Source organism: Rhizopus delemar, genomic scaffold (genome assembly GCF_000149305.1).
Source record: "Rhizopus delemar RA 99-880 supercont3.1 genomic scaffold, whole genome shotgun sequence".
In the NCBI taxonomy this organism is placed as follows: domain Eukaryota; kingdom Fungi; phylum Mucoromycota; class Mucoromycetes; order Mucorales; family Rhizopodaceae; genus Rhizopus; species Rhizopus delemar.
The window spans coordinates 200840-213610 of NW_027137827.1; the positions used below are offsets into that span (position 1 = coordinate 200840).

The 12771-nt window shown below is 36.4% G+C and overlaps 6 protein-coding genes across 6 annotated transcripts; all 6 read left to right on the forward strand.

Annotated features, from left to right (window-relative positions):
- Positions 1–1268: 1268 nt before the first annotated feature.
- RO3G_00080 (uncharacterized protein) lies at positions 1269–2778 on the forward strand (the record flags this gene model as incomplete). Its single annotated transcript, XM_067654671.1, has 4 exons — positions 1269–1278; positions 1409–1500; positions 1556–2296; positions 2356–2778. The coding sequence occupies 4 exons, from the start codon at positions 1269–1271 to the stop codon at positions 2776–2778; spliced, it is 1266 nt and encodes a 421-aa protein (XP_067510772.1).
- Positions 2779–3431: 653 nt separating this feature from the next.
- On the forward strand, positions 3432–3731 carry RO3G_00081 (uncharacterized protein; the record flags this gene model as incomplete). Its single annotated transcript, XM_067654672.1, has 2 exons — positions 3432–3528; positions 3661–3731. 2 exons carry the CDS (start codon positions 3432–3434, stop codon positions 3729–3731), a joined length of 168 nt encoding a protein of 55 aa, XP_067510773.1.
- Positions 3732–5053: 1322 nt separating this feature from the next.
- On the forward strand, positions 5054–7102 carry RO3G_00082 (glucoamylase 1; the record flags this gene model as incomplete). Its single annotated transcript, XM_067654673.1, has 5 exons — positions 5054–5206; positions 5266–5442; positions 5509–5563; positions 5612–6534; positions 6596–7102. The coding sequence occupies 5 exons, from the start codon at positions 5054–5056 to the stop codon at positions 7100–7102; spliced, it is 1815 nt and encodes a 604-aa protein (XP_067510774.1).
- Positions 7103–7808: 706 nt separating this feature from the next.
- On the forward strand, positions 7809–8538 carry RO3G_00083 (uncharacterized protein; the record flags this gene model as incomplete). Its single annotated transcript, XM_067654674.1, has 3 exons — positions 7809–7992; positions 8177–8401; positions 8534–8538. The coding sequence occupies 3 exons, from the start codon at positions 7809–7811 to the stop codon at positions 8536–8538; spliced, it is 414 nt and encodes a 137-aa protein (XP_067510775.1).
- Positions 8539–9025: 487 nt separating this feature from the next.
- Positions 9026–9421, forward strand: RO3G_00084 (uncharacterized protein; the record flags this gene model as incomplete). Its single annotated transcript, XM_067654675.1, has 1 exon — positions 9026–9421. One exon carries the CDS (start codon positions 9026–9028, stop codon positions 9419–9421), a length of 396 nt encoding a protein of 131 aa, XP_067510776.1.
- A 747-nt stretch (positions 9422–10168) lies between these two features.
- Positions 10169–11971, forward strand: RO3G_00085 (uncharacterized protein; the record flags this gene model as incomplete). The annotated part of the gene is made up of 3 exons (XM_067654676.1): positions 10169–10213; positions 10280–10528; positions 10616–11971. 3 exons carry the CDS (start codon positions 10169–10171, stop codon positions 11969–11971), a joined length of 1650 nt encoding a protein of 549 aa, XP_067510777.1.
- Positions 11972–12771: the final 800 nt, after the last annotated feature.

The window sequence follows — 12771 nt, forward strand, 5'->3', positions numbered from 1 at the left end:
CGGTTTTATCCATTCATAATATTGGAATGACATATGATTCTTTCATTTTTCAATGCTGAGAATGAAGAAATTCCATAGTCACAGACTTCAACAAAAGGTATAAATACGCGTCCTATTTTCACTTTCTCTTTTTTTTTACTTATCCCTCAAGTTTTCATGTTTACATGTTTCTTGCGAAAAAAACACAAGTTTTCTTGGTTTCTTGCGAAAAAAACCATTCAAGTTTTACCTTGGCTTCTTGCGAAAAAAACCATTCAAGTTTTACCTTGGCTTCTTGCGAAAAAAGTCAAGGCTTAGTTTTTTATATAATTAAATGAAAATGAAAAATGAAATTAAATACTCGTAATTAATAAAGGTTATCACTAATGTTCTGTTGTTTGTCGTAAGAAAAAGGGGAAGTTTGATTTGTCCAACTGAAAGCTGTCTTTGATTGAGCTACTGAGATTAAATGTACTTCACGATTTTTTTTTTTTATGAAACGTATTCAAGAGTAGAGGTGTATTTATATCAACATATATACACTCCAATAATATTTAAAAGAAGCTTTTTTTATTTTATTAATGCACGACAACCAGATCTTTCAACTACATTAGCATTCAATGCAAGGAAACTAATTAGAAAATGTACCTCTTTCTAATCCTGTGTCTAATGACAACTTGTTTATTGCACAGAATAGAAACAAATGGGTTGTTTTCCAAAAACCAAATTGACGTTAGAAGGCCAATTTATTTAGATATTGAATATTGTACAGCCCTCTTTGATATTTTCAGTAACTCATTTAGTGGTTGAAGCATCCTTTCTTTCTTGAGGAGGACCTTGTCCAAACTATAAGCAAAAAAAAAAAAGAAACATTCTTCATTTGTTTATCCTTTTGATCAAAGCACGTATTTATCATCAGTTAGAGTGGCTCAGTTTACTTGCTATAGATAATGTTTGTCTATTTATGGAGTGAGTAAAGAAATGAAGCAATGTAAAACCAGATAAACTCAAGAGCCATTTGGGACTACGACTAGTATTTTTTCTCTTATTTTCTTTCTTTTTACAAAATCATGAATTCTCGACTTAGTTGGACAAGTGCTTCAGTGATTCTTGCAATAGCTTTGAAAAGACAAACAATTATGAATAAGCCTTTAATAAGACGATTTGTTAATACAGCTAAAAAACGTTAGTAAAAAGAAGAACATAAAAATTGAAGTTGGACTTCTTTTGACAGCTACTCACTTTTATGTAGAAAAGCATTGTATTCTAGGAAGCACGCTTAAATCCACATGTCAAAAGGTAACAAAAAGAAAAGACCAATTTTAACAGATCTTGCCTAATGGTGGCTTTTATGTTTGTAGAGATGCTTCCACGCAACAAGTAATTAACAGAAAAAATTATGCAAAAAATTGACATGATCTAAATACAGCACCAACAACATCGACGAAGAAAGATCCATACGAAGTATTAGGTGTAAAAAAGAATGCGAGCTCAAATGAAATTAAAAAGGCTTATTATGCTGTAAGATAAATACACCAGAGAAAAAGTCAAGAAAAGATATTGAATACAATAATAGCTTGCAAAAAAATATCATCCAGATACCAACAAAGACAAGCATGCTCGTGAAAAATTTGTTCAAATTCAAGAAGCTTATGAAGTTCTCTCCGATGATGAAAAGCGTAAACAATACGATCAATTTGGACATGGATTTGAGGCTGGAGGGGCAGCGGGCGGTAGTGGATTTCACGGAAGTGGCTTCCCTGGTGGATTTGATCCCAATGATATCTTTAGTCAATTCTTTGGTGGAGGGTTTGGTGGAGGTTTTGGCGGAGGCTTTAGTGGAGGCTTTAGTGGAGGAGGTGCTACTGAGGGTGATCCATTCGCTAAACCCTCAGCAGGAAATACAATTCAGATGCCATTGACATTGACATTTATGGAAGCTGTGAAGGGAACAACGAAATACGTTCATGTTAATCGAGTGATAAATTGTAATACTTGTCAGGGAAGTGGCCTCAAACCTGGTAAAAGTAAAAACGCGTGTAGGACATGTCACGGTACAGGTTTACAAACTATTATGATGGGTGGTGCATTTGGTATGCAAACCACCTGTCAGGCATGTGGTGGAGAAGGTTTTTCCATTCCACCTGGTTGTGGATGTTCTGCATGTAATAGTATGGGTAAAATAAAAGAACGTAAGACAGTTCAAGTGACTGTCCCACCTGGTGTGGACCAAAATTCAAGAATAAAGGTTCCTGGTGAAGGCGATGCGCCATTGAAAGGAAATGGACCTAATGGCGATTTGTTTATTACGTTAAATGTAAGAGGTTTGGTTTATACTCTTATCTCTTTTGGTTTATTTCTTGTGCTGTTTTATAGATTCAACCGTCAAAGATCTTTCGCAGACAGAATACAGATATCTTTGTGGATGCAAAGATTCCTTTCTATAAAGCCATATTAGGAGGACGCATTCGTATTCCAACAGTGGATGGTGCTGTTGATTTGAAAGTTCCTCCGGGATCACAACCTGAGGACAACATAGCATTAAGAGGCCATGGTATCCAACATCTTCGTAACACTGTTCGCGGTGATCAAATTGTGACACTCAAGGTTGAATTTCCAAGAAGCTTACGAGGAAGACAAAAGGAAATAATTGAGGAATATGCTAGTCTAGTAGATGATGATTACAAACCAAAAGGGCAGTCAGTGAAGAAGAATAATCCTTCGCCAAACAGATCACCACCTTCATCAAAAATGTCACCTGAGGATCGAAGTGAAGAAAATGAAAAACATGACAAGTGATCCTTTGAAGGTACTTTTGATAAAATTAATGGACGAGGTTTGTAATGAAAGTGAAGATAAGAACAACAAGAATAAGAATTACATAGTAGTCAGTCTTTTCTTTAGGAAATAACAAAAGAATAAAATTCCGTAGGGCCAAAATACACGATGATTTTTTAATAGCCAATGTTCAAATTTCATACATTTCATAATGCAAATCATAATATATGTATTATTCAATTAGCCATACATCCTTTGTATTATGGAAGTCTATATGTACATAATATAAACATATATTATTAGCGATTAGCCTGTCTCAATAATGTGCATGTCACATAATTTACTACTGAGAAGGTGTAATAGTTGATTTTTTATTCAATGATTATCTTGGAAGGCAGCTGCTAATAAAGTAATAAGGGCTTTGCTGGTATTTGTTACTTGTATTTTCTTATTCTTCTTTATGTCTATATCCAATGAAGCTTTTGTTTCCTTGTTAAAACGACGGCCTTTCTTTTTTTATGTATGAACATAAGTTGTAACATTTAAAATAGCTTTGGTATAGCATATGTTTGTACACTCTCCATTATAGAATTATCAAGTTTGATATTGATTGTATATATTTTTCCTGTGCTCATTTTATATCCCAATAGCACTATTACATTGAATAATTCAAAATGACTTTACGGATAGTAAGTATCTCAGTCTGGTTACAATCAACTATCATCATTTTACCTGAGAGTGCTACCAGCAGCGTCGTATTTTTAGCACATTGTAAGTTTCACGAAGATACCAGTCATTGTGTTTATCAACTTCGTTGTGTTGTCAAAAAAGAAAGGAAGTTTCTAAACCAAACTGAAATTTACTACCTTTTTACAATAAGAAATTTATCTATGATATGTATAGTTAATATCGTTAATGCTGTTCATTTTACTGCTCCTTTGTCGTCAGAAAAAAAAAAGAGGGGTACAGATTAATTTTTAAAGGAGGACAGAATTGAACTCAAAACACATTAGTGGCCACTGAAAAACTTGGTGTATTTAGACTTCTCGGTTCTGGGAAAAGTGGTAAAGTAAAATAAAATGGGGTGGTAAGTTAATTAGATCTAGGTTTCTTGTATTACATTGGTACGATGGTACTTCATTATAATTTTTTTTTTAAAAAAACTGTCCAAGAGTCAGTTTTTACTGTAAAAAACGGGTATTCAGCTGTTTTGTAGCTATATTTTCCTTTGGGAAGTTATGTGCTAGTTGGATTAGCAATTAGAAATATTTAATAGGTGTAATGTAGAGAGAGCAGTGTTACATAAATTTCTAAACATAATTCCCATAATGCCTGCTTAATAATGATTTACTTTCAAATATTTGCAAAATCAATGGCAAAGATCACGCTTATATTCTATGTCCACTTCAATCATAAATAGCTCGTTCATTAAAGTAGGTCTTTTTAGAAACTGTTACTTTGAAAGATATATAGAGTCCAGTCATCGGTTAATGGTACTTTGTGTAATTCATTTTCCCACCTTTGTGTAAAATTCTTCAATGCCTCTGGTTAGACTTGGAATTCTCTGCTTCTTGAGAAAAAGGAAAAAGGAAAAAGAAAGAAAAAAAAAAAAATGCAACTGTAATACGTTAGAATTCACCCTTCATTTTTTTCAACTACCATGAGCCATACAAGTTAGTGTAGTTACGAGTTAATACTAAGCATAAAAAGCTTCAATTAAAGTTTTTAATTTCATATAAACATTAAACATTGAACCAATTGTTCAACATGCAGTTTCACTGTAACTCTGATTTGTAAAAAACTGTAAAAAGTTGTAAAAAACTGTAAAAAACTGAATGCATAAATAATTCCACATGTTTCCAAGGATCCTTATGTTTAAGGGCAATCATCCAATTGTTTTTGATTGATGACACTGTTTGTCGGTAAAACGTTTTCTAGATCGTTCACAAAGCATGATGTAACAAGGCTAACATCATGCATTGGCCAATAGTTATTTGTCCAACATGGCACACACTGCATAACATTTTGGGATGATCTATTAATTATTGATATTTCCATCGAAAATTGCCATAAATATACACTGTAATATGCTAAGCAATAATTATATTTCCCAGTTTCAATGTTTCAAGCTGGAATATCAGGGAGATCCTTTGATTTATGTTCCTGTCTAATTGAAGTTAAAGATCTCAATTTGTGTTGTGATATATTCAGATTTAAAATTTCAAACATATATAAGACGCGTTTATTTCCTCGTTTTTCAAAAATCATCACTTGTCTTCAAATTGATCTTTCTCTAATGCAACTGTTCAATTTGCCATTGAAAGTTTCATTCTTTCTCGTCCTCTCTTACTTTTCTTTGCTCGTTTCTGCTGCAAGCATTCCTAGTAGTGCTTCTGTCCAGCTTGATTCATACAATTACGATGGCTCTACTTTTTCAGGAAAAATTTATGTAGGTTGCATATAATTCAAACATTAAAAAAATATTAATGTTCATGCTGTACGCTGTAGGTCAAGAACATTGCTTACTCCAAGAAGGTTACTGTAATTTACGCCGATGGCTCTGACAACTGGAATAATAATGGAAACACCATTGCTGCTTCTTACTCTGCTCCTATTTCTGGATCAAATTACGAATACTGGACATTCTCTGCCTCCATTAATGGTATCAAGGAGTTCTACATTAAGGTAACTTATTTTTACTTTATGATATTTGCCCTTATACTTAATTAACTAACCCTTTTTTCTCTATAGTATGAGGTCAGTGGAAAAACATACTATGATAACAACAATTCTGCCAATTACCAAGGTAAAGATAATAATATACAAATGCCTACAACTATTCACATTTTTATAGTATCTACATCCAAGCCTACTACTACTACTGCTACTGCTACTACTACTACCGCTCCTTCCACTTCAACCACGACTCCCCCCTCAAGCTCTGAGCCAGCTACTTTCCCAACTGGTAACTCTACAATCTCCTCATGGATTAAGAAGCAAGAAGGTATCAGCCGCTTTGCTATGCTTCGAAACATCAATCCTCCTGGAAGCGCTACCGGTTTCATTGCTGCCTCACTCTCTACCGCTGGTCCCGATTACTACTATGCTTGGACTCGTGATGCTGCATTAACCTCCAATGTAATTGTTTACGAATACAACACTACTTTGTCCGGTAATAAGACTATCCTCAACGTCCTCAAGGACTATGTTACATTCTCAGTCAAGACCCAATCAACTTCTACCGTCTGTAACTGCCTTGGTGAGCCTAAGTTCAATCCTGATGGTTCTGGCTACACTGGTGCTTGGGGAAGACCTCAAAATGATGGACCTGCTGAACGTGCTACTACCTTCATTTTGTTTGCTGACAGTTATCTTACTCAAACAAAGGATGCTTCCTATGTCACTGGTACACTCAAGCCTGCTATCTTCAAGGACTTGGACTATGTCGTCAATGTCTGGTCTAATGGCTGTTTCGATTTATGGGAAGAAGTCAACGGTGTTCACTTCTATACTTTAATGGTTATGCGTAAGGGTTTGCTTCTTGGTGCAGATTTCGCTAAACGTAACGGTGACTCTACTCGTGCATCTACCTATAGCAGCACTGCATCCACTATTGCAAACAAGATCTCTAGCTTCTGGGTTTCTTCTAATAACTGGATTCAAGTCAGTCAAAGCGTTACTGGTGGTGTCAGTAAAAAGGGTTTGGATGTCTCCACATTGTTGGCTGCTAACCTTGGTAGTGTTGATGATGGATTCTTCACTCCTGGCTCTGAAAAGGTAAATTAACATGCATAAAAGAATAAGACTATAACATTACTAATTCACATTTTCTACTCAGATCCTTGCCACTGCTGTTGCTGTTGAAGACTCCTTCGCTTCCTTGTATCCTATCAACAAAAACCTTCCATCTTACCTTGGTAACTCTATTGGTAGATATCCTGAAGACACTTACAATGGTAACGGAAACTCTCAAGGAAACCCTTGGTTCTTGGCTGTAACTGGTTACGCTGAGCTCTATTACCGTGCCATCAAGGAATGGATCGGCAACGGTGGTGTCACTGTCAGCAGCATAAGTTTACCCTTCTTCAAGAAGTTTGATTCATCTGCTACATCTGGAAAGAAGTACACTGTTGGTACCTCCGACTTTAACAACCTTGCTCAAAATATTGCACTCGCTGCTGACCGTTTCTTGTCCACTGTCCAGCTCCATGCTCACAACAATGGATCTCTTGCTGAAGAGTTTGACCGCACCACTGGTTTATCCACCGGTGCTAGAGACTTGACCTGGTCTCACGCTTCTTTAATCACCGCTTCTTACGCTAAGGCTGGTGCACCTGCCGCTTAAGCTGTAAATTTAAATGCAAAGCATTACAGCTTATTTTCTTTTTCAAATAAAAACATATTGATATGTTCATAACATTTTCTTGTTTGTTGTACTGTAATATGGGTAACCACATAAGCATAAACAGCAAAAAGCAGCAAAACTTTATTTTGATTAAATTGTAAGAGAAAAAAAAGGTGTTTCTTATTGTAATGGCTTGAGCCAATGAGAAACAAGGACAATTATGCAGGTATCGTATTGAAATTTGCCCTGTGGCTTAATTTTTAATAAACATATTCGTTTAATCTCCGCTTTTGTGAGAGATGGATAAATCTAAATGACCAACGATAAATGCTAGTCACAGGGAAAAAATGAAAAAAAAAAAACATAAAAATATTCTACTTGACACTTGAGAGATGAAATTTTTGAAGGTTTATTTTAATAATATTATATGAAAAAAAAGTTATCTTTGTCTAGGAGGAAGAGAAGCAGAGCTCTCATCAACATCACTGATGTTGGCAACAGATCTCCTCATGGCGTCTTTCATTTTACTCAATGTATGCATACGCATACCAGACTTGATCTTGCCCACGATTTCCTTTAGTGATGACAACTAAACCACTAACTGGGTATTTTTTTTTTATTTTTCATATTTTTACCTACATCCCCCCTCCATAATAAAAAAGTTAGTTATATTCATTACTTTAACACCATCGTATGTTTCATTATCATGCTTAACATTCAATCTGCTTTCGCTTATCGTACTGTTCCTGACTATGCAGAAGAAAGCGTTAAGCTCTCACTTCAAAATGAGATAGAGTATGACAATTGGTATCGTAATGTTGCATCTCAACCTGGTTGTTGGGTTAAACCTCTTCCTGTTAAATCTACTTTCTATGTTTGTGACCATGCTGGTAAAAAAAGAAAAGTGTTAAAAAAGAACCTGCTGAAAATGACTCTCCCTCGTCTGCCAAAGAATCCGCACCTCTATGAAGGTGAAATGCACGACTAAATTGAACAAATATTTCCTGACTGATAACTCCATCTCCGTGGATTATGTTTGGAAACACGCTAATCATGTCCCCCATGATATTAAAGGTATTGTACAATCGCGTCTGCCTGCCGAAGTTAAGCGTTGGATTGAAGAACACGTTGATGATGCTATCAACACTTCTATCAATAATGATAACTCTAGTTCTGCTGCTCTTTGTTGTGAAGAATATGTTGAAGATACTGAAAAGTATTTATCAATGTATAATTCAATCGTAAAAAGAAAACTCAATGAAGTTAAAGGAGATGTCGAAAATTTAGACCAACTTCTAAGTAAAGTCAAACGTGATTGCTTTTCTTCTTTAAGTGGTATTGGTGTATCCTCCCAAGCCCTTCCATCTAAACAACCTCAAAATGCACCGTCTTTCTCTGCTTTTTTATTATTGTTATTCATATTTTATAAAGACTAAATTCTGTTGTTCATTTTTCATAAAGATCAATTCTTTTTCCAAGTCTTTCGAATTTATTTAACAACATTCGTCTGAATACTCGATCATTTTTCTTTCTATCTTTTTTTATTTTATATATTGATTAACCTTGTAGTTGATATCACACATTCATCAATTCTGAAGATACCCATTGCAGTCAAGGTAAAACAGATCATTCCAAGTAATATATGTCTCTGGGTTTAATTTAGTAGTTACAGGTTATACAATGAACAGAACGAAGGCTAAGCAATCCTCTCGTTTTGTGGGAACTTCCACTCTACCCCCAAGAAGAAAACATCCCTCAAACTCAAAACGCCCTCGGTCGTCGAGTCCTGGAGAAGGGGCCAGTGATAACAAGCACAAACACATTCAATTTTCTGATACAGAGCTAGATGCTTTCTTCTTTTTGTCGATGGAAAACAAATTAAAGGAGAGTATTCGTACCGTCGTGCGCAAAAATAACTAAAAGATGAACGAACAACTTGCAGCCTTGAACCAAAAATTATCAACGGCTAAAAAGCTTCCCGGTGGTATCATTACTGGAGCTGCCAAACTAGTTGAATCTACTTACAATGAGCCTAGCCAAGCAGATCTTATATTACAACAAATGCGATCATTCATGGATAATCGGGTTGGTAAAAAGAATGAAATAGAGTGGCAAGAATTTGTTGTCAAAAAATTTGATACTTTCAAAAATGAAGAAACAAACCTCGCCAAATCTGCACAGCTCGAATCCAATGATACTGATCGTGATTCAGTACCTGACGCAGACTGTCCTGCCGTAGATGAAAATTCATATCGTACCTGCACAGCGTCAATTAACAAGTTGATCAGAGAAGACCTGGATCAATCTATAAAGATTTGATCATGAAAAAATTACAGCGTGCTATGATTGGTTCAACAGACTACGTACTGTACTTTTCTTCCTTAATTCAAATGATGATAATCTGTTTAAAAACCAATCAATTCTTTCTGGACGGAGACGTCATAAACACAAGAAAGGTTAATGGATTTGATATGACTACGATAGCACCAAGCGAATTTCATACAGATTCACCGAAATATACAATCACACCACTTGCAATGGGTGTCAGCGACTCTCCTGCCTTCGACGCTGATTTCAGCCAATTGTTCCAAGAACAGCATCTTTCTCTGATAAGTACTAAATATTTTTAGTAATCGTGGAAGTCAAGATCAAACATTAAATGCGCATCCAATACAAACTGCCTTGTTCAAACTGATGGACGCCGAGGATATAAAGAAGGAAACTTTCCCTGTCGAAAATGTGCCCTCAAGTCTGATGTCTTTGGCTCTGCAAATATATGTGACAAACTTCAAAAACATGTGGGCGGATAAAACCATGATCAATAAATTACTGGGCAAGATGTCGATTATTCTACTACGTCTGCAACTGGCACCAAAGAGGGAATTACAACGAAGATAAAATATGCTGAACTATATCTTACGAAAATCAGAAGAGAAGTAACCCTCAAAAAACTATGGTCGTTACATTCTTCGCGCTGAAAAGAAGAAGCTCGCGAGATATAAGGAAAAAGTGAGAGAAGCTGAGGCAGATTCTGACCTTCTTCTGAAACGGATCAGAGCGGTCAAAATGGCCGAAACTAGAATCAAAAGCTTAGAAGAAAAGTTCGCTCAAGTATGTTAAACTTTTTTGAACACAATAGCCGTGATTCTTACTGATTTTGTTCAAATATTTCTATAGAAACAGGATGCCAGCTCGTCAAGTAGAGAAAAATCTGTTGAGAGCACTACAACGATCAAGGAAGAAACCACACCCTGCGATGACTTATCAAGAGGAAGAATTAGTCAATTAAAAAGCGGTGCAAAGCATTTTATATTCTCAAAGGATCTTGTAACTGAAAAAGATGTGAACGATGAGTTTCCTGATGCTACACGCAAAGAAGTTTCTGTCTGTCTGCTCATCATCAACTCTCTGAAAAAATTTGCACCTGTTAGATCAAAATATCATATATTGCCTTACAAATTGCTATTCTGTATATTTGCGAATGACGTTCTTCATTAAGCTGAGTACTCGAAGTTTACCCGAAAATTATGTCCTGCAATGTCATCTGCTCATGTCAACGCCTTGAACATTGATGCCCCGTCACTCTTTCAAATTATGAAAAGCAAAACTGGTGATAATCAAGGACAAGTTGAAGGTATGTCAACGGAGCTTACAATCTACGGCTACAACGAGGAGCCTCTGCCTTCAGTCGAAATTGCACGTCGGAATAAAGATGCTGTCTTCAACTCTTTGTTCGATATGGAGAAGGTCCGACATACATGTGAATCCAATGGTTTGAAATTTGGTCAACGAATGTCAGTCCTTCCCAAATTGAAAGTGGTACGAATTCTTGGAGTAAAGAAGACAACTGTGCCTCTGGTTAAACCTCAGAAGATGTCCTACTTGAAAAGGATTTTGAGAGATCCCAACATTCTTCGGGAAGGACAAACGCCATTGGAGGATTTGAAAGCCGAGACAGCCAAGCTTGAAAAAGAAGTCAAGTCACTTGATCAGGAAAGAGAAAGAGCATTGAAGTATCAAAAAGAACAGGACTCCATCAAGAAAATAAAGGCATTGCGAAAAGAATGGCACAATAAAGTGGATAAACAAATTTTGTACCAGAGGATCGAAGAAGAGAGACACTTGAGAGATAAAACTTATCTTAAAATCAACGACATCGAAGACCAATTGATGGAAAAGAAGCAAGTGTTGTACTACCAGCGAATGGCTATCAGACATAATTCAAGAATCCACACCATTGACACTGCAAGTGCACCACCTACAACGAAAAAGGAATTGAAAAAAGCTTCGCGTGGTTTAGTCAACAGTGAAGCATGTGTGCTTCGTGATTTTGAAGATTTTACATTTTGCGGCACAGATAATGGACTTGTGAATATGACAGCAGCTGTCCCTTTTTCTTTGAAAAGATTTTCATTTCACCTCAAGCTACACAATTACTATTCTGTCTTGGATGATGACAATAAAGCAGCTCCAGTGGTACAAGTCATTGAAATTCAGAAATATTTGAAGACCCCAAAGGCAACCACCATATCAGCTAGCGAGATAGATTTTGGCTGTGGTGCATTCAAACAAAGGATCAAGCGCCAAACAGGAAAGAAGCTCACTAGAAAGGGAAAGGAGGTACAACTGATTGAAAATAGTCTTTCTCAGAAAGTGAGATCAACTTCAAATGTGTCAGTTGAACAATTCAAACGTAACTTTGACGCGCATGTTGAACATCGCAAAAAACTGCGTGACTTCTATAACACTGGCAACAGAATGAATGAGCGCCGACATCGTGAAATTCAGAAGTATAGATTCACTCATCGAATATGCACAAAGGAACGAAAGGCACTGTCTCAAACTTCTGGTAGTAACTTCTCAGGATGATGGAAGATAATTGAGTTCTAACGCGCTTTAATAGATAATCCTTCAACAAAGAAGAAATTGGTCATGTTCATTGGAGACAGAGGAACCGGAGTCGGTTCCTGCATCAAAGGATTTAAAAGATACGGTGGACAGTGGAAAGAGGTCATCCACTCCGAAGCAGCAAACGTTTGCGTTACCAATGAGAACTTGACTTCCAGGACCTGTGTTTTTTGCTTTCGACGACTGACGCATCCCTGTATATCAGTAACGAAAAACGGAGAGCTTTTTTCAAGGAAGGTCAAAGGCAGCATCTACTGTACAAACCCGGTGTGTGTTTCAGTTCTGTCCAAATGTGCTGCCAAGTCGAGAGATTCTCTGTCAGCGTTGGCAATCGGTATCGTAGGTCTTAGTACTATTTTGTTTGGCGCTCCGTTACCAGCATTCAAATCACATAAAATCAGCAACATTGAAGCTGAAAAATACACTATATTAACTTCTCCCTCCAGATTTGAAGAGGAGACTGGCAGCTACGCAGTGGTTCTAGAGGTAAGAAAAAGGATCAAGCAAGGATGATCACCCAGAAGCAAAATTAAAATTTATTTGTCTGATAGTGACGGTATTTTACGACGAGTCGTTTAACGTCGCTCGAGAGTTATTCAAAGGCTTAAGTGATCGGGCCCTGCTCAATCACTTATTGAGAAGAAAAGGGAGAAGGTTAATTTATCAAGTTACATGCTTGCACGCTATTTAATGTATTATACCAAACATGATCTTCAGAAGATTGTTCTCACATTGTATTCTTTTTGACTGAACAGAGTTGA